This window comes from Passer montanus, unplaced genomic scaffold (genome assembly GCF_014805655.1).
Source record: "Passer montanus isolate IOZ18808 unplaced genomic scaffold, ASM1480565v1 scaffold50, whole genome shotgun sequence".
NCBI classification, from domain to species: Eukaryota; Metazoa; Chordata; class Aves; order Passeriformes; family Passeridae; genus Passer; species Passer montanus.
This window is the reverse complement of record NW_024369930.1, coordinates 6,529,248-6,551,456: the sequence shown is the minus strand read 5'-3', so window position 1 is coordinate 6,551,456 and position 22,209 is coordinate 6,529,248. Positions and strand designations below refer to the sequence as shown.

At 39.3% G+C, this 22,209-nt stretch overlaps 1 protein-coding gene across 1 annotated transcript in view; it reads right to left on the bottom strand.

Moving 5' to 3' along the window:
* PRKAR2B (protein kinase cAMP-dependent type II regulatory subunit beta) overlaps positions 1-22,209 on the bottom strand; it is a 74,898-nt gene that overhangs the window by 41,657 nt on the left and 11,032 nt on the right. Inside the window, exon 2 of the mRNA XM_039723780.1 lies at positions 4,201-4,236. Coding sequence (XP_039579714.1) covers positions 4,201-4,236 — 36 coding nt within the window. The remainder of the gene's footprint in view (positions 1-4,200; positions 4,237-22,209) is intronic.

Genomic DNA, 22,209 nt, shown 5'->3' with positions numbered 1-22,209 from the left:
ATTAACTACACATGTGTGATGAACAAAGTTGAATCCAACATGACTTGAATGCAGTTTGGGGAATATTCATCACTCAGAAGAAGCAGAACGAGTGATTCTTCTCGAATAACTGGTATTATTGTTTCATCAATAAAGTTCTTCATTTCTTCTTCTTATTTCTTCTGTTACTTGATATGCTTCTACAACACTGCATCCTACCTGAGCATTTCAAAGGGGACTTTACAGTTTAATTCCACATCATTATTTTTGGTACAACCCCAGCTTCTGCCTTACTCTATAAAAGGGAATAGCACTTCATTTCAGTATGCTGCCTTTCTCTGACAATTTTTAATATGCCACAGGAAAGTGGGTGCCAATCTTTCTAAGAAAAACTCAATATAGTTGAGTTGATTGAAAATCACAAGTGAAATATTGTTCCTAGGGACATTTTCTATTATTGGCTAGCAATGTCAATTTGCTCTTCCTAAATACTAGTTTATATTTAACCATTTAATTTCGTATCACCTATGCTCTTCCATTATTTCAGAAAGCAATTAGCCATTCTTTCACTAAAAGGACTCCTGTAGTCTAAATGCAGTAAAATTCACCATGTTTCTTAAATACGTTGCCATGCTTCCTGTAGGAATTATTAAATTGAAAAGTAGCAGTGATATATATATATAAATACCACTCTGGGCATGACTAATCCAGTCCACACAATGGGTCAGGATACTGCAGACCAAAACTCTTATTTTGTAACTTTCTTCCTATTGGCAACTTACACAAAGAAAAAGAATAAATTGTTCTGGCAAACTTGCTCCCAGATTTTCCCCTGTATGAGGCTGCACAGAACCTCCCACATCCCATCTGAAGGACAAAGGGGTGCCCTTCATGCTCCCCTTTTTTTCCACACCCAAGTCTCTTGATCGCCTCAACACTTGTTTTCCTTTCTCTTCATCTTAGTGCCACCAGATTTGAAAAGAAAAATAAAGGATTAACTACTTGCAGCTGTCTCATTGTTCATTCTAGCTCTACACAGTATTTTTAATCTCCTCTTCTTACTAAACTCCTCTTTTTAAGAGTGTGATATCTATTATTCTTTGTGCATAGCCTAGAACAATGGAGTGCATTATTAACTAGCCCGTGAGTAGCTGTCACCAGCACTATAAGTGTATTTTATGTATAGAGCCTACATTGCATATATACACATACATATGAATAAACACACAGAGATATCTAATTAGGTAGCTCAATAAATTGTAAGAGCTGGAATTCCAGAACAGCTAATTTTTCCTAGCTTACTTCTGCTTTTTTTTCCTCTACATACCAATGACAGTTCATTAATACATTCTCAGCATGTTAACAGGAACAGCTGTTAAATAATAAATGCTGTGCTGTATTATTTTCAGTAGGTGCTTCAGCAATTAAGCTCTGGGTGCCTAATTTCTAGCTCAGTTAGGAAAAATAACTATATCTTATGCAACCAAGCAAAATACTAGGCATTACCCAAAGAGTAACAGAAATATCAAAATACCCATTGTAGAGAATTACTGTTCTCTGTGAGGAAATGTTGGAAACCCAATGCAAATCAACACACCAGAACCTCATGTATTTCTGTTTTATTCAAATCAATCCACCCTCAGGCAGCACAACTCCTAGGTCTGTGCAAGAGAAGTAGAGAGAACCTATGGGCAGAGGCATGACAAAAAGGCACCCTGAAGTCACACACTCCCAGAATCAGTCTGCAATATCATGAATCAGATGCAACATGAAACCACATTCCAGAGCTAAATCTCTGAATATTCACCACTAGCTTGGAGAAATATTCACCAGAAGAAAATCTTCAAAAGCAGTCAAGAATCTACAATATTGCACATTTCAAATTTAAAAATAACTCTTAGCCAAACAGGCTAAAATTAGGAGAAGCTCATATTTGAGGGGAAAAAAACCCCCTACATTTCATTTGGTCTGCCTACATAATACATATGGCATTTCCTAAACATGAGAATCAGCTCTGACTACAGAAGGCCATTAAGCTACCAAGCATAAAAAACCCAAACCCAACAGCTACCATCTAGCTTTTCCCCTTGCAAGGTGTCTTGATTGCCTTAATCTACATAGACAACTGTTCAATTAAAAACAAGGTATTTAAAAACATGGTTAGGACTGCAAACACCCCTGTGAAATGTTTATATTATCAGTATAGTCTGATTTATGTTTTTAATTTTATATTTTAACACTCAAGTTTCATAAATGTACTGTACTTCTCTGACAGACATTTATCATTTAAGAAAAGTAAGAATTATCACCTTTCACAGGTTTTCTTGTTTGAAAAAATAGTTCTCTTAACTATTAAAGCTACCACTAAATAAAACAGTACACATAGTGGACTGCAGCATTTCCTTGTTCTAGCTTGAAATGTATTCACATAATTTACATCTGATTTACTACACCACCTGACTCATTATTCTGAATAAGATAACTGTTCTATCTCTCCACAACAAGACCAAAATACATGAAATATTAATTCCCCACAGAAATTATTTCCCCAATAATTGCACAAAAATTTCAGACTTATATTATGCTTTTAGTTTCCTTTTAAAAATAAATGTTAATTTAATATTAAATAAACACTAAGAATAACTGATTGGGGGCTTTTTGTGTGCAAGTACTAGCTTTTCAAACAATCAAACTCTCTGAATGCAAGAGCATATCACACATCTGTTGGAAGGACTGCATTCATTACTGTCAGCTATCAATCAGTCACAGCAGCACTCTCCTTAAAACATGAAATGTGATTTGCATAGAGCCCTGCTCACTGTTGCTGAGCACCAGTTAACAAATCATTTCTTTCATTTCAAGCTACTCATGAAGTATTATCATAACTTAAAGCATCAGAATATTTGGAATTAATTACCTTTTCTTACTTTGTGCTACATATGTGAAGGTGGTCAGGCACTGGCACAGATTGCCCAGACCAGCTGTGGCTGCCCCATCCCTGGAAGTGTCCAAGGCAGGCTGGACAAGGCTCTGAGGAACGTGGGACAGTGGAAGGTGTCCCTGCCCATGGCAGGGGGTAGGTACTGGCTGATCTTTAAGGTTCCTTCCAACCAAAACCACTGTGTGATTCTATTATATGCTACGCACCAATCCTGCAAACCTCCTTTTTTCTCTACAGTTCCTCAGTCATCCTGAGGATTTTCACTAGCATTTTTACATTGATAAAGGACTACCTGACTGAGGTTGTAAATAGCAAAACTAGAAGTCTGGATAGAATTACTGCATTATGAAATACATTTATTAAAAATTACCTGAAGTTGAAAACAAAGAGCATTTTATACTGAATATGGCATACTGAAGTTACTAGGAATAGCTCACATCTCCTGCTCTCCTGACTCTTATGAGTCAGCCATGAGTCTCATTACATTTCATGGTGACTTTTATGCCACATTTTCAGATTCAGAGTACTTCTAATAAGATCTAGATTCTGGGCCTTAGAATTCAGGAAAAAAAGCCCTCAAAAATTAAGCCTAAAGGACATGACACAGCAGAATAATAAGGAAAGGCCAAGAATATTAACTTGGAGGGATCTATTACACGTAATGGAAATAAGGTAAAGAGTCCTCTGAGCCAGCAAGAACTAAGTTAACTTGAAGAATGCACAAACCAGCACCAGGTTGAGGCAGGTGCACACCCAACACAGGCACACAGCAGCACCATGGGAATGGTGCTTCCAAACCCTATTCTGCCAGCTCTGCACAGCACAGCAACACACCATGCACACCAACCAGCCTGGGTTTGGAAAACAGTGAGATTTCCAACACAGCTGAACATTTCTTCATGCACAGCTGATCACGAAATTGCAGTTTCAGGCTGTCTGTGAAGTAAGAAAGGTAACCCTGCTGACATTCAGATTACATTCAGTTCTTGCTTTCAGCCTTCAGATTTGCTAGAACTGAAATGATTTTCAAGGGGGAAAGGGTGTTTTATAAAAAAGTTTAGGTTTTTTGTAAATTCCACAGCAATAAGAAGGGCTTGTACAGGCTCTGTGACCTGAAACCTGGCTACATTTTTCAGTGAAACAGGTAACAAATTAGAGGTTAGCCCAAGTCAGACACCTTTAAAGAACTTTAACAACTGTCATATTACATTCTACAGGACAATCACTGTCAGCACAATGTTTCAACTATTATGTAGACAAATGGAATTCCATTCACTTACCTGATGCACGTCTGGTGAATCGGTTTACCGCTGGAGCTGAAAGAAAACAACACATTTTGATTATTTTTGTAGTAGTCCAACTTGCTTTAAACATAACAATGTTATACTTCATACAAAGTGTGACAACTACAAACACCAGGTAAGTATTATTTTTGTATCTTTATAGGAACCTATTCATATTCACTTTAACTTTTAAGTAGCTTTGCAGAAGATGGTACATACGAACTAAAAAGCTTTTGAGACCATTTTCAGCTTTCTAAGAGTTACTTTTATTTACTGGTGTCCATGAGTGAATGTGAAACACTTAAATCTGCATCTCCATTATTCATTGAGTGCACAGAAATTGACATGTTGCAAACCACAATAAAAGCAGGGCACGTAAAAAAATATACCTCATTTTTACAAAATATACCTATTAGAAATCTGGCACTAAATATCCTCCCATAGAGAAAAAGATTAATTTGTAATCCCATTAAAAGATCAACTTTTGCTTTGACTAACCTTTAAAACTCCTTAGGTAAGTCAATAACAATGCCAACCCCCACCAAAACCCCAGTGCAAATGTTTTATAGTGCCATCCTGGCACATCTCCAACTGCATGCTGCAAACATTTGTAATCAGACTCCTGTCTTGTTTCCAACTGGGAGAGACTGCAAAACACGAATTACAACACATGGCTTTGCCTCTAGTTCATTTCTAGGTTTACGGGCTTCTTCAAGAGTTACTAGAGATAAAATAGATAAACAGTTTTATGTTTTGCCTTGCAAATACAATCGTCAGACTTCTAATTAGTAAAAACCACTGCTCTTGAACTCTACTTTCATGTGATGTATTAACTGCTGGAATAAAGAGCAAGAAGAAAATCTGAATGACCTAATTTCAAATGTGGGCAGCAGCCACATTAAAAATGTATGCCCTTACAGTGCTTATTAATATTCAACCTTAAAAACTGCTCTTCATGTTTTGAACAGAAGTGAAAAATGAAAAATATTAACCTTTTTATTTTATCCCACTAAATTTTACATGGGAGTTATGCATCATGTCTTGAACACCTAAGCCAAGAGAAAAAAAGTTGCTGAGAAAACAGAAGACACAGTAACAACAGCCTGAGATGCAAACTGACTTCTTATTCCTTTGGGGACAAAAAAACAGAAAAAAGCTACAATTTCTGAACCACAGTCACAGATAGTTTGTACAAGCACATACAGGAGTGACAGGTCCAAGTGGCAAAAAAATACACTGGGAAACCCAACTACAGAGGTTTGGAGTGCTAGCCACAAGGAAGTAAACTTCTAGTTAATAAACTGTAACAAACCCCAAACACATATATAGATGAGCACAAGAATAACACAACCAGCAAAGTTATTTTGAAACATGTATTCTAATTCTCCTGAACAATTTTTCTTTAAATAAAAAGACAAAAAATGTAGACACATTTTTATCAAAACAGACAGCATATTTTATGCAACTGCTGTTTTGTAATATGGGGACTATTTGATTCCTAAAAACTGTTTATTTTGTCACTACCGTTCTGGGCCAAATTGATTTCAGGACATCAGTCATGACTGTCACCATCAGATGGCTGAGTTGTTTCCTCAAGCAAGTAAATTTGCAGCAGGTCTCAGCAGATGTGCTCATATTAAAAAAAAAAAAATTGGAATCTGACATATTTGTAACAAGAAAGCATAAAATAATGTTTTGCTCCCATTCAGAAGCTTTCCCCAAACTCAGGGAGGGCTTTGGCTGTCAGCTCTGTATATAATCTGTAGATATGAAGCTTTAACTCCTCTAGACAGCTACCTCAGCACATCAAAAAAAAAAAAAGGAACACATAGCACAAAGATAATTTGAAACAAGTTACAGCGATTGTCAAAGAAAAAGTTTGTTTTTCAGCTACATAATTCTAATTTCACTCTTTTATTTGGCTACAAGTAGCTTAATTTATTGTGCAACAGATTTTACAAATTATTTACTGTTAGAAAAAAAAAATAGCAAGAATGTCAGAACCTTGATTATTTTTGAGCTTATGTGAATAATCAGTGTTTCAGCAGCAACCAGACAAAGCCTTCCTGCCCAGACTGGGATTTCATGGAGGTCATCCAAATGTGTTACTGGAAGATTTAAAAACAGAACCCACAGTTCTTTGTTATGGAGCAAGTTGAACTACTCTCTATTTTTCTGGTAGCAAATCACAGTATACTTCTGTTGTTCAGAAAGGTGGAAGCATTAGCATACAAGAAAGTCTCAGATAATAATCAATCCTCCAGGAATTTAGGTGTTTTCAGTACAAAGTAGATGAGTGGTCAACCAGGTCATGTCTGGCATTGTAAGGCAGGCAAAAGAAAGTCTAAGATGCATTTTTCTTGAGGCATAAAACAAATACTAAATTATCTTTCAAACATGTCAGAAGTGGAAAGTCTTGTCCCAGAAACAAATGGACAAATCAATGGCAGAAATATTCAATGAGGGATATTAAATGCTCCTCCTGGAGCCACACAGCATCAGGAACAGCAGAGAGATTCCCAGGGAAGAAACACCACTTTCTGCCTGTGATTACCACCTTCCTTGGATATCTATTTTTAGCCACCATCCTTACTGAGATCTGAGTTAGGCTGACTCTTAGGTTTGGACTGAGATGACTGACCTGATTCATACAGCTCAGGTGAAGAGGAACCCAGAGAGACAGGGTGCCAGGAGACAGTCTTGGCATCCAGGTTGAATTATGAGGGCAGCTTTGAAATCCCACTCACAGGACACAGGAATACTGTACTTAAATGCACAGGTTCAAGCCCCAAGCTACACAGACACAGAAGTGGTGCTTAGGCACTGTGATTTCCACCCTGCTGCTGCTCCAGCTGCTTCCCAACTCTGCTCCCCTGTCTCCTCTCAGCCATGTGCAGGCTCTCAGGACTCTCCGTGCAGGCACAGCAGAGAGCAGCTGCCTTTGTGCTCTGCAGGCTGCCCAAGGACTGTACCCCACAATGTGAAACCCAGGCAGCCTTGTGGGAGGGTTACCCCATCCCAGATCACAGGCACTGCTGACGCACGGCCCTTCACAGCTGCGGCTTTCCAGCAGGAGTCAACGTGGGAAGGGAATGGGTGTGAGGCAATACCTACATGGCTATTAAAAGTTAACTCTACAGCAAAAATACACTTCATCTTAAAGGTTATAGTGACATCCCACTGAGGGCTGGTTGTTCCAAATTATTCAAGTCAAACAACTTGCTAGAAAAATAACACAGTAACTCAAGTGCCACACATCCCCACTAATCTGTGCAAAATACAGAAGGAACAAAACTCATGGACTGCAAACCTCACCCTTGAAAAAGGCACGATTTTTCCCATTAAAAGTCATAAACAGATGTACAGATAAACCCAGAACATGTCCAGTGACATTTAATATTTTTTGCAGCATCAGAAGGAGTGCTGCACCACAACAAAGAACGTATAGCTATGCACAGAGAATCTTGTTTACAGCATGATGTCACTCCAACATTGTACATGACTCTTCAGGTTCTACTTTTTTTCAACCAAAATCTATTACAAACTTGACAGGGGAAAATTATCAGAGGGTGGGCATGGTGTGTATGAGAGAGAAATGACAGAGGTCTGTATCCTAATGAAGTTTTGATTAAATTACCATCTGAAAGTGTACAAACTTATATGACATATTCCAGTAGTTTGATTGCTAGCACTACATAAGAGAGAATTCCACAGTCTGTCACTTGTTAGCAACTGAAATTCATGTATGAAAATCCTTGCTCAGAGAACTGTATGAAGTACAGCTTCTAAAATACTTTGGCAATAGAGATCAAGCAAATAAATATAAACAATTGGTAAATGATCAAGAGCAGCACAACTTTGTAAGTAGAGGAGGAAAGGGGAGTTTGTGGGATGTTTTGTAGAGAATCAAGACTAATAAGATAATGCTATGAAAGGAACCTAACTAGGCATCCTCTAGATGGTTAACCTGTTCTGATAGCCTAAGCTCTCTTTTTGCAAACTCACAATTTAAATGTTTTTGCTTCAGAAACTGCCAGAGATTCTTGTGCCATTAATGCCACCTGGAATAAGAAGCTAAAGACATCACAGACATTAGATATGCAGCCTGCCTAAGAAGTCAGGGACTGTAAGCCTGGGATTCAAGAAGAGGCTCTGTGTACCAGGGGCTGTTAAGGACATGCCTGAGCACTCTCTGACAGCTAGACCTGCAAACTGGTGCTCCCTGCAGGTCTGCAAACCACAGCATAGACACATCCCCAGGTGTGCTGCAGATGCAGGGAACCCTGCTGTGCCCAAGCCAGGTGAGCACACCCCACTCCCTGCAGCTGCTCCGGGGGACAGAGGCCACAGCAGACTGCTCACACTCCTGCCATCCTTACAGCAACTCAAGGTAATGCTCTCTTAAGAAAAACACACAGAGCCAAAGTGCCTGCTCCAAGTGACAAGGGCTGGCAGGGGATTAGTGATTAATCTTCAGTGTTAGTAAAAATTAGAACACTTTCCACAAACCTCACTTTCAATTAGCTACTGCAATTTCTTCATATGGCAAAGGAGTAAACCCCCTTAAAAAAAAAAAAAACCACAAAAACCCCACCAAAAACAAACAAACAAAAACCCACCACCAAATCAAAACCCAAATAAATGAAAAAAATAAACCTCAACAATTAAACTAAGCTATTACATGTTTAAAATCTTCAATTTAGCAGCCCATAGCCCCCCAGACCCCATCCTTACTTATAAAGCAGGAATACTGCTAATGTAGTAGCATTACTTAATGGACAGACAAAGAGAAACATCCACACCATAATGCATTTTCCTCATGTGGAAAGTGCAAATGCCTCAGGTGAACTTAGGAAAAAAGTGTCATATCCAAATTATTCTTTTTTCTATTATATTAAGGGCAAAACTGTGTTAAAGCTCTCAAGGACAGCACTGATGTCAGTGGGTCAAACCTAGCCCAAATCTGAACAATAGGGTGAGAATCTGCTCTCAGCACACTAATTTTATTACATTTAACTCTATTGTTTTCAATAGAGTTATTCTTGATTTATCTATGGTCCTTTCATCATATACACCCAAATCCCAGGCTAAATTTTAACTGGTGAGGATCATGGGCAGTATATGTTCCACCTTTTCAGTTCCAAGATTACCTATTTCTCAAAGTTCTCAACTTTCAGAAAATTCTGAATTATGCCTATTGCAATCACATTCCTATATTATGCTAGTTAATATTCACTTGTTTTCTTTCACAGATTATTAAGTAGAATGACCTAATCAGAACAAAAGCAAAATCAAATCTAAATGAATGCCTCTCTAAAATACATGCTTTAGTCAGACTCATATTTTTATGTCCCAAATGGAGGAAATAAGAGTTAACTCCTCATTACCCATGACAATGATAAGCTGGGACACCATGGATAATACCAGTAATTTGGGGCCCTTCTGATTTCCTTCCATCGCAGGAAACTTTCATTTTAGTTCAGGATTAATCCAGGTACAATGATTGTTTCAGAGGCTGAGACCAACACAAGACAATACAGTTATGTTAATGTACTTTCACACCAAGACCTCTCAAAATCTCAGGGAAAGCATGAGAAACTCCCTGACAGTTTGTAGAAATTACTCTGAAAAAGAAGTTTCCAGATCTATGGAGAATGGTTCTTGTCTTTTCTCTGTGAAAGGCTATGACAACTGTGAGGCATGAGAGGAAGGGATGAGCACAGCAAATGCACAGCTATTATTTGGAAGACAAACAGTCCTGTCAGTACAGCAGTTAGAGCACAGCTTTCAAAATATTTGTATTTAAATCTGGAAATTTAACAGCAATGGTAATATTTCAATGATGAAATACATGAGTTATGTTTTAGTATTTCCCTCACCAAAAAAGTCAGTCTCAGAAGAGGATTTTTTTTTTTTAAATTAAAAACAAAATGAAAGAACAGCAGCACATAGGTTTGGCCTTTACACAAAGAGAAAAGGTAAATCACAGCCACAGGTGCTTCCTGCACGTACCAGTCAGCCAAAGAACCTGACAGGTTAGACAGCAACACTGCCACCAAATTTCCCAATAAACAAAGCTTAACATCTCAAGAATATCTGAACCCATTTCAAAACTCAGACTAACCTTGGTGAAGAGCACCCACAGTTCCTAAAAGGGTAGGATCTGCACACAGAGGGATCTGGCTCCATCCAAGGAAAGGTGTGGTGCTGGAAGGCATGGCAAGTTCACACCTTCAGGAAGAAAGGGCTCCCTAAGGAATTGAGTCTGCTCTGTAGCCAGGGAGACAGAGTGCACACGGACACGTGCATTCCTACACAGAGCAGAATGCAGGCAGTGAGGCATGAAGGTACCACAGGCTTTCCGTGAATCCTGTGGACTGCCTGAGAAGCCAAAGATGAGGGAGAAACAACACTACAGTGGTAGCATTAATGTGCTACTGGGAGAAAGAGAGAAAATAATTTGGCTGTTGCAAGAAAAGTACATTTTGGCAAGAAAAAATGGCTTCATCTCATGGGATGCCCTAAAATTTATATATTTTTAATTAAAAATTTAATCTACAGATTTTAAAACCATCTGTACCAAAACAAATACATACATAATTATTGTTGCCTTTGCAGACATCAATACATCTATAAAAGGATTAAAATACCAGAATCTCTCACTGTATGTATCTACTGAGGTACAAATGACTAGCCTGTAGTTCCCCAGGTCTTCCTTTTTTCCCCGTTTTTAGAAAAGGGGCTTATGTTTTCCCTTTCCCAGTCAGTAAAACTTCACTGACTGCCATGACTTCTCAAATTTGATGGATAGTGGCCTAGCCACTTCCTTGGATAGTTCCCTTGGATGCATCTCATCAGGTCCCATTAACCTGTGCACATTCAGGTTCCTCAGAATATACTGAACCTCCTACAGCAGATGGTTCTTCATTCTCCCAGTCCCTTCTGGGACTTGAAGTCCTTCTTGAAGTCTTCTGCAACTTGGGTGCTGTGGCTGGAGCATTTGCCAGCAAAGATTGAAGCAAAAAAATTGTTATGTACCTTCTCCTTCTTCATATACAGATAATCAGGTCTCCCATTTCCTTCTGGAGAAGGCACACATTTTCCTTGGTCTTACTTTTATGACAAACATATCTGCAGAAGCTTTCTTTGCTGCCCTTGATATCCCAGATCAGACTTAATTCTTTCAGGGCTTTAGCTGTCCTAACCTGACTCTTGGCTGCTCAGACAATCTTCTGACAATTCTTCTGAGGTTACCTGTCCTTGCTTCCACCTGCTGTAGGCTTCCTTTTTGTGTTTGAGTTTGTCCAGGAGCTCTTTGTTCATCCATAGAGGGCTCCTAGCATCCTTACCCCATTTCCTTTGTTAGGATGCATCACTGCTCAGCTTGGAGGAGGTAATTCTTTAATATTAACCACCTTTCTCAAGCTTCTCTTGCCTCCAGGACCTTCTCCCATGTCACTCTATCAAGCAGATCCCTGAACAGGCCAAAATCTGCTCTGCTGAAGTCCAGGGTATTGAGCTTGCTGTGCACCCCAATCACCACCCTGAGGACCTCAAACTTCATGGTGACTGCAGCCCAGGCTGCCCTGGAGATTCACATTCCCCACCAGATCCTACTTGTGGTGAGAACAAAGCCCAGCACAGAACCTCTCCTTGTTGGCTCCCCTATCCCTGGAGGGGTTACTACCAATGCATTCCAGGAATCTCCTGGATTGCTTATGCTCTGTTGTCCTTCCAGCAGCTATTGGGGTGGATGAAGTCCCCCATGAACACCAGGAGTTGTGAATGTGAGAACACCCATAGGGGCCCTCATGTGCTTCCTGGCCTGGCAGCTGGAGCAGACCCCCCTGCAATGTCCCCTGTCGCTGCCCTCCCTTTAATCCTGACCCACAGGCTCTGGGTTGGCTCCTCTTTCCCCCAGACTTTGCTCCACACCCTCCAGCTGGTCACTGGCATGAGGGCAACACCCTCCCCTCATCTCTCCTGCCTGTCCTTCCTAAAGAGCTGTGTCCTTCCATTCCAGCACTCCAGTGCCAGCAGCCATCCCAGGACACAGGATCACAGCCCTGCAGGCCTGGGCACGTCTCTGCCTCCTCTTGTTTATCCCTGTGCTGTGTGTGCTTGCTCAGGGCCAGTGAAGTTGGGTCCCCAGAAAAAACAACTCTTTGGCTGGAGTTACTCTGCAAGTTGTTTATTTAACCTGTCAGAACACAGAACCTTGAAAGTGATGTAAATAAGTCTCTCCTACCTACATCAGTTAAAGAGATTTCAGCTCTTATTAATAATTGATGCTGTATGTAATTACAAACATTGAAAATAAAAAAAATTAAATGGCTGCCTGATATGTTAGACCAATGAGCCAACACAGTGAAATGGGCTGTCACAGCTCATTATTGAGAATCAAATGCTGATCTTTTCCCACCCAAATGGCTTGATCAAGATTTTAGCTTTTTTTCTTGTTTTTAATTTTTACGTCTATTCTTTCAGATTAATGTCCCATGTTGAAGCAACAAAGTGAAGATGTTGATGAGTTTTTCTATCCTAAATATGTATCCTGTTACTTAGCATGCTTGCCCTTAAAATTCATCCTCGTTATTGCTTGTGACCAGTACACTTGGTCATTATCTGATTAAAACTAATCAGTGATCTAGATAAGAGGAAACAAATATATATCATTTACAGCAATATTTCTAATCTTCTGTAATACCACAGGGTAAAAAAGTTAATTTGTGTTAGAATTTGTCTACATACAAGCAGAAGATGTGTACATGTGTGGAAATCTTGGTTGGGAGCACTTGCTGCCCCCAACCCTGGATTACTCAGGATATATGATGAAAACTAGAAGTGTCAGAGACAATACCTTTTGAAAGCAAAACTGAGCCTGAAAATAGCAATGGAATAAATGTATGAGGGAGGTCAGCCTTCCTAGGCCATGCCCTGGGCTACAAAGCCTCAGTCCTTCCCACATGGCCAAGACCCAAGACCTGCAGCCCTGCTTCAGCTACATTCTGTCTATTTCTGCCCTAGCAGAGTGGGTTGGGGTTTGTTTGTTTATTTGGAAGGCTTTTTTTTTAACATGATCACTACACCCAACACCACTTGCAGTAACATCCTGTTTTGCTAATTTATTACCATCTCCAAGGGATATTCTGCTATAGCCAGAGCATAGCTTAAAATTGCTACCAAACAATCTGACACAAAACGTCAGTAATGTTTACCTTCTTACCAACTCTAAATGGCTTCTTTTCACTTGAAATTTCACAAGCTATTTTAAGAATATTTTGGTTATTTGCTTTCTAACACTGCTGCATTTAGATCCATTTCATGTTCTTTTCTGCTTTCTAATTTTGCTGCCTGGAGCGTATATACTAATGTATGCATGTTCCCTATCAGAACACAAGAAAAACTGGTCATTCTGCCAAAGCTCTACCAGCAATGCCCAGATCAGCTGGGATCCTCAAAGGATCAAATTGGCATAATTGCTTCAGGTTCACCATCTCATAAAATAAAAAATCTGTACCTGTCCTTGAAATAATATTTCTGTCAAACTGAAAACTAGAACACTGAAGATTTTATATGAATGACTTGTTCTGATTTCCTTCCCTTAGCCATTACATAACAGTGCTTTAGGTCCTTTGTTGGGGGGTGTATGGTTTTTTTGATTGGTTTGTTTTTTACAAAATTTTGGCCTATGTCTTTTGTCTCTTGACAAGATATATTTATTACATAGGAATAACATTGCAATCTCACTGATGGAAGTGGGCTGGAGAAGATGTCAGTATTCTTCTCTGAAGGAGTGCACCTTTGTGTGGAGTTTATAATTATCTCATCTATTTTATATCATTTGACAATGGTGAACATAACTGCTTTCTCCCATACACATTCATACTACCCATGTTTAGCTTAAAGCCTCAAAGCTTTTGAGACTCAGGTTTTCCTACTATTTTTCATGTTTTCGTCACTTTGCTATCAGGTTATTACAACAAATCCTACATGGGCAAACACCATTAACACTTTCCAAACCAAAGACTTTATACAAAGACTCTGCTTGGCTCCTAGGACTGCCTTGGCAGAAATGTGTGGTACAAAATACCTTGATGAAGTATATGAATATGTATAAACTGCAATCTGCATTGCCTGCTTATTCACTTCCTGGTGAAATCTAAGATTTTGGATTTGATGCATATTTTAAGAACATTACGTACTTAAAGGGAGTTTCTCTTGCATTCATGATAATGAATTCTCAGCTATTCAGATCTAAAATAGACAATTTTGTTAGCTTTCAGATAATGAAGCAAAGCACATTTTCCACACTTCGTTTTAGAGACAGGCTGAGAGATATATTTCAACAGAAAGCACAGTGACTGTAAAGAAAAAAAAAAATTTAAAAGCTCAAACCCCAAGTGTTATTGCATGAATATAATGAAAAGAAGGGCTGTTTTAGAAAAAAAATGAAAAAAAAACCCTAACCAAACAAAATAAATATAAGCATCTAACTAGAAAAGCCACAGCCAAAAAGAGAAGCTCTTAAGACAATCCTTGTCCTCACTTCTACCACCATAGAAGCTTGTGGGTGATACTGATGGCAGGATAGTGCTTCCTTAAATCCAGCACACTGACTAACAAAACACCTAACATTCCACAGGCAGAGCCTACCAGCCATTTCCTAGCCAGATGTTCCACTGGTTAGACTACAAATAACATAACTCCCACCTAAGACAAACTGTCCAATGTCTGGCAGCCAACCAAACCAGTTAGTCAAACGACACCAAACTCAGCAAGTCCCAGTATCCCCACACCAGCTAGGAACACACCTACTCAAGTCACTTAACTTGGTGGCTGACACCTTCCCCAAGCTCTCATAGTCTGAGTGTGGCTTCTGAGAACAGGTTTGGGATACTTCTGGGGTTTGTTTTTCTGTTTCTAGTTAATGCCTGTACTCTTAGGCTACAGACCTGGGCAACACCAGCAACAAAAGCCTGGGCTACAAAAAACTAGTGTAGAGATCTGAGAGTTTGAGTCAAAGGTAGAAGAGAGAGAAGGGAAGAGAAAAGACAAACACAGGCCTTGGATACCATGGCAGTGTCTGCTCTCATCTACCCCTGCACGTGTGGGACAACAGGAGTCCAAGGAGAAGGTCAGACACAGATTCAGCTTGAGTAACACAAGCATCTATCTCCCCTTCCAACAGTCAGAACCACTATCCACATCCACAAGACCACTGATGATGCCCTAGAGACCCCAGGTGTTGTTTAGGTTGACTTTAATGAATGTCTGTATGAGCCATGGAAGAGCGAAATTCTCCAAAGAATCCCTGGTGACAATGATACCTAAGTGCCTCCACAAATCTTCACAGGCTTAATTTTTGAGTTAGCTGCATGCTGGCCTGTTGACATTGCTTCAGAAGCAATGCAATCTGCTGCTGCTGGAGATATGAGATCTCCCTAAGCAACTGAAGGAATGCAAATAACAAGAAAAATCCATCAACAATGAGCTACTGTGACTTAAAATAAAACAAATTTTTGTTATTTTTGTTCTCTCTATGGATAAAGAATGACACAAAGAAGCACCACATCAACATATCATGCTGTCAACAATGAACTGAGGATCTTACAAATGGCACCTCCAAAACTGAACAGCTGGGAGTTGTTCTCCCCTGAACCAGGCAGGTAAAGAATGGTGGCAATTAGGGATAGCTACTTTCCAAGTGACCAGGCAGGACTTAGACCCATTCCCTTGTGAGGGCCCACTGTGATGGCTAACAACCAACCAAAAAGCAAACAGAGCATGGGCCTCATCTCCATGATCACACCATCCTGATCCTGAAATTCCTCCTGGAATGGTTAGCTCTCACTTTTCAAACATGCTACCCTGTTGTTCCTCTCTCTCTTCTAGCAAATGTAGGCATGCAGAACGTGTTGCAACTCACAGCACAGTATGTACATTTATATGACCATGATCAAACACAGACCCAAGCTGCTGCACGTGACTGTCCCAGTGCCAAGAGGCAAACAGCAGCTAAAATAGTACATATTTGGTATAATGCCTTCATTTAGCATATTTTTCCAGGCCTACACTCCTATCAGACTGCTTTTCTCTTCCACAGGAACAACTCAGAACATCCCAGGACTATACCCTGACTTAGTGAGGAGATTTTTGTGCCCCAAAGGTGTAATTTGTGCATAATGATGCCAAATATTGCCAATTGAGCCCCTTTATGTATCTAGTCTTTATTCTCAAACTGCTTCCTACCCGTTCATAATTATGGAATCTTTGAGGGCAAATAACTCATTTTTTCAAGAGAATGGAGAGGTCAAAGAGATCCCACAGCTGAACTGACCCTATGGAGAGATTAATAGGACATGCCTTTTCTGTCCTGAACAAATCAACTCATGCAAGTGAGCTGAGGAGTGGCAAAGGAAACTGCAGACACCAATTTATTTCAGTACCTTGTGTTGTGTTAATGTGCAACAGAGATTACTGGCAGCACCTGAACAACATTCCCTGGGAAAAGGGGTAGTAAAAGCACAGATACAAAGATGTACCTTCTACAATTTCTTTTCTTGATACTGCAGTAACGTTAAAAGCACTCCACAATGCAAACTAAATCCAGTTATGTCTTTCAGCTCTATTACCTGTAGATCACATTCAGAAATGTCTACTAATGGCAAGTAGTGGATTTTTTAAGCATTTCTCCATTTTGCTCAGTAGTTTTGGCAGCACTTGAAAAGTTGCATCTCTTGTAAGTAAACTTCAGCATCACAGTCACATTCACACCCATTTTGTTCTTTCCCTGGTGAGAGATGCTTGAGAACATTGTCCTAACTTCCTTCAGTAACTATCTGTGAGATTCCTAGCAGGGGCCAACTTTCCATGACTCTTGATAGCAAAACTCTCCAACAGGCTGATTAGTCACCAGGCAATGAAATAATTCTTGGCATAAAACAATGGTCTTCCAACAGAGGGCTTAAAAAAACCATAAAAACCCAATCAACCAAACAAAAACTAAATAAAAAAAACCACACCCAAAAACAAAACAACAAAAAAACCTACTATGCTTCCACTTCAGATTCCATAGCAAAATTGCATGTAATCATGACACCACTACCTGAAATACAGCTACAACTAACCATAGCAAATGCCATAGGTTATGACCCAAATACTCCTTTCCTGTAGACCCATCCAAGAAGTCCAACACAATTTCACATTGTCTATTCACACTTACCTACCTGGGAATACGATCCAAGATTTGGGTACGGAACAGGAATATTCAGAGCCAGAATAAAGGCAGACTAGCAGATGCAGATAATCTGGAATATTGCTCAGACTCTCTGCTTTGGGAAATGGCAGAAATGCTTTAATCTGTGCATGATAAATTGCTACTTGTCCTGATAGTCTTCCCACAACCTACACTACCTTTCAAGAAATTCTGTTTCTTTTAGAGCAGGTAAACAGAAAATGTCCAGAGTGCACTAAAAAAAGAAAACAAAACACTGCCTGACTGGGTACATGGCAGACTAGAAACCCACACCTCTGAAAAAAAAAAAAATGCTCTACTTTCCAGGCTATGCCATATTCCAAGGGCAAGCACTAAAAATCTTCTCTTGAAGCCAAGACAATGTGCAAACAAGCATGCTAAAAAGCAGATTGGCTTAGTGATCTGGATATTCAAGTATCCAGAAAGATACGCTGGAGTTTCTTCTTTAATTTACTGGAACATGCATGGAACTCTCAGCAGAAAAAAAAAAAAACAATCCACTTTTGTAAATTAAATTGGAATTTTCTAACATTTCTGTCTTGCTTCCTCAAAAGAAGAAAAAAACCCAAAACCCACAGACTGCTTTAGGAAGTTTCTGAAATTAAAGGACACTCAATTAATAAATCAGGATAAATATTGCTTTTCAGTTACATTCCGAGCATTCACTTTAGGTTACTACAAGAGAAGATGAGGAGATTATTTTGGGCAAGAAAAAAAATAGATGAACCCTTTTTGTCCTAATAGTGGATTTTTTAAAAAAACTATGAAGTTACAAAAACAGACAATTTTTTTTAACAAAAAGACAGTGACTTAAGAACAAAAATTTATTCACCTTTTATAGGCAGAGTCAATGCAATGACCTTTATGTTAAATGTGACCTGGAGAGCACATGGTTGAAGGTAGGACTCTGTAATAGCTATCTGGCAGGAGCCCATACTAACAGCCACAGGCACCTTTTGTACAAACAACTTGGTAAAGGACAAAATGAGTTAGCAATATCAAGTAATGCAGTCTCAGGTTTATTACACTTTTAAGGGCAATCTTTGTAGCCTAAACAAATCATATAGGTCTCCTCTGTTTACAAGGGCTTTGCTGATTGCTCAGGTATTCCTGCACATTTTGATCAAAGATAAACCCATCATTTTCTATATTTGGCCAGAAAAAAAGACATCAGATAAAAATTTCGTAAATTCTGTCATCAACTGGGCCCTGGACTCTATAGTCCAAAGATACAGAAGTTTGTTTAAGTATTGTAGGCAAACAATGACACATGAGCCCTTCACAATCCTTCATATACATCCTGCTACAAGATCCCAGCAAGCTGGAAATGGCAAATATTCCACTCTGCACAGGCACTAGTGCAAACCACTCAAAGGCACACAGCAAGACTGTGACATACATGAACATTTAACCTAATTTGTCTTAATTCTCAGAGCCCTATTTTTAATTTGTGGATCATTTTTTTCCTTAAAGGATATTTATCAAGGGATGAGACTAGAATAGACAAAAACTTAGCCAAATTCTTTTGTCTTGTGGATTTCAGACCCACAGAGTATTAAAATAAATTTTTTCCCCCACAATTTTTAAGTATTTCTTATGAGTGGTAAGATATGGGAAGTTACCCTCAGGTTACTATATTACACCCTATATAATTTTAAAATGTTTTTATCACTAATTTGATGGACTACAAGAGCTTCATCAGGCCAGTCTATTAAAAACAGGCAAGTATGTATTTCCTATAGTATATAGTTTCATAGGTACACTAGGTGTTCCTGTATCATGACCTTAAAATTTCTGTATTATAGATTATCACTACCCAGTTTTACAGATGTGCCAGTAATTCTGATAAACATGTTTTTCATTTGTTTCACACCTCTACTTCAAAGCTTTCCTTTTTGCTTTTAAAACAAGAAGTTGTAGTATATAGTTTCATAGGTACACTAGGTGTTCCTGTATCATGACCTTAAAATTTCTGTATTATAGATTATCACTACCCAGTTTTACAGATGTGCCAGTAATTCTGATAAACACGTCTTTTTCATTTGTTTTACATCTCCACTTCAAAGCTCTCCTTTTTGCTTTTAAAACAAGAAGTTACTCAGAAATCAAACCACTTCCATAAAATATGTAGGATCTGACAACACAAAACACAGTCAAATAAAAGTAACACGTATTACCTTAGATATCAAAACTACTGATCACCAAAAGCACTTTTTTAAAACTGAGAAGTATGATTAAAATTTCTTTTGATACAAACAGGAAAAGAGTGACAGTTTTGTATCCAGTGCCAAGTTTCACCTCACATTCTCACTGGAATTTGTGTAACTTTCCAACTACAGACTACAAAACTTCAATCTTCTTTCCATTCCCTTAAGCACAGTTATATGCATCTGATCCTCACTCTAGGAACACAGAACCCCATATCAAATAACCACACAGGGAGAAGTTAGCCTTAGAAAACCTTGCAACTGCTCAACCTCTAAAACACAATTTATGCAAGAAAGGCATGAGGCTAGTTTTAGAGGGGGAAAACAATATACCTAAAATGTATTTGTATTGAAGGCTCTCACTAAAAGGAAAGCTAAATTCATCCCTTTATCTGGAAAAAAAAGTAGTTCTGCAGCTCTGTAAAATGTTTTGTCCTGGAATGCAGAGCACAAGTTAAACAATGTCAGTTCCTTGCCAGAAGTAAATATAAAGTAGGGTTTCCGGAATAAATGTGTACATCTTATTGGCTCAGTCTTCACATTTTTAAAGCAGAACATGTGTTTATACTCTGACCTTTGTACATTTTCCAAATGAAAACAAAACAAAAGCATCTAAGCAATACATCTAAGTATTTTCAGCAATAACCAGGCTCCTTTCCAAGCATCAGTCACAGTCAGGTAAGTCCTCCAAGTGTCACAGCAATTACATTTCTATTCTTGATATTTAGAAAGAGTGTTGCTCCACAGAACCTTGCCTGTCAATTTTAAATTGCTTTCAGCAGAAGCCATTCCAACACTGGAAACAAGCAAGGGCAATTTCATTTTGCAAGTGATACACAAATTCCTTAACAAAAGAAAAATCTGAACTTGCTCTACCATTTTCAATTGAATTTAACAATGAGAAAAGCCTCAAAGGAAAGAAGTTTTTCATAATATGTGAAAAATAGAAGCTACCAAACTAGTACCTACCCTGAAGGACACGTCACATAAATTGAGTCTTGGCCTGCCAGCTGATCAGTACTAGACATTCTCAATGTCTACATGGCTCTGAACCAGACACTCAGGTGCTTCCTCCACCTGAACACTGTAGTGCACCTTTAGGAATGCAATGCTTCCTGAACCAGACTCAGCTCTGTAAGGGTACAATACACACTCCATGCCATACCCCACTGCCTTTTCAGGCCATCAAGCTGGATTGTTTTCATCCCAGCTGAACTGAACCCATGTGCTCCTGCTCCCCCTCGCTCCAGAACCTGCCCCACAGGTGCACAACTTCCACCCAGCACAGACAGAACAGACAGCTGGGGATCATAAAGTCACCCCACGACACCAGACCAACCAGCCAGTGCTGGAATAAATTCACACTATGATTTAAAGAAACAAGACTCGTGCCAGTCTGTAGGTTCAGAGCTGTGTAGTCAGTTTTATTAGCTCTTCACAAGCACCTGTATAATAACTTCAGCAAATTAAACATCAAAACTTAAAAAAAAAAATAAAAGAAAGAAATTCACTGAAAAGGACATTGCTATAATTGCCAAAGGTGAGACATCAGATGGCGTCATACTGACCACAACCACAAATAATAACTGCTTTCTCAGAAGCTAAACACATCTTAGCAAGCACAGAAAACTCTAGGCTCATACCAAGAACAAAAATGTTGCCATCTTATTGCAAAGGTTTCATACCTTCTCGGTGGTTTCTCATGGGCAGCTCCTCACAGCACTGACTCCTTCTTCTCAGCACAGCCAGCAAACTCCATCTCTCCTCTCGACCAGTCAACCTGCTCTTTTATAATGCCCCTCTTAATTGGATCCAGCTGTGGCCTATTAAGGGCAGGCTCATTCTTAATGCTTGATAATTGGCACAGCTGTAACTCCTTAGGGGTGAGATTACTTTCACCACTATCTCTAGTCTCCTGCCTTCTATCTATCCACACAAAAATAGTTTTGCTTAATGGTTAAATTGCCCCATGGCAATGGAATGATGCCCTGCTTGTGCCACGTCAATGGGGCCCCTAGCAGTGCCTGCTGGGACTGATCCCTCCTGACGGCTGGGACCACAGGCCAGCTCCCAGAAAAGAACCTTGGGTCTGTCACCTCCAAGCTAGAAGAGGCAATAGACAGCCTGCCCTATTAGGGAGAAGCACTAATACTCACTCTCCTTAACCTGTAGGATTTAAGGATGTCGTTCTGAAGCTCATTTGCATATTTAGTTTTGGTTCTGTCAAGGCTCCAGATGCTATAGTGGCAGAATTCTTCTGAGGTAGACATAGAAACATTTTTCTAACATGAAAAAGCGTAGTTCAGTAATATGAGGTACAAGCTGACACCAAGATCACTACAATGATCTGGATCCAAGATACTTGTCTCCTTTTTTGAAAGGCCTATACATGCACCTGACATCAGCTCAGTCCCAGATGGTCTTATATTATCTGGTGTTACAGCTATGAAGACAGTGAGTGTCATGCTACAATTGTAAATATTAACCTGCCTCCTTTTGACTGAGAAGGGTGATCACACACATTCTGTGATTTATCTCCCA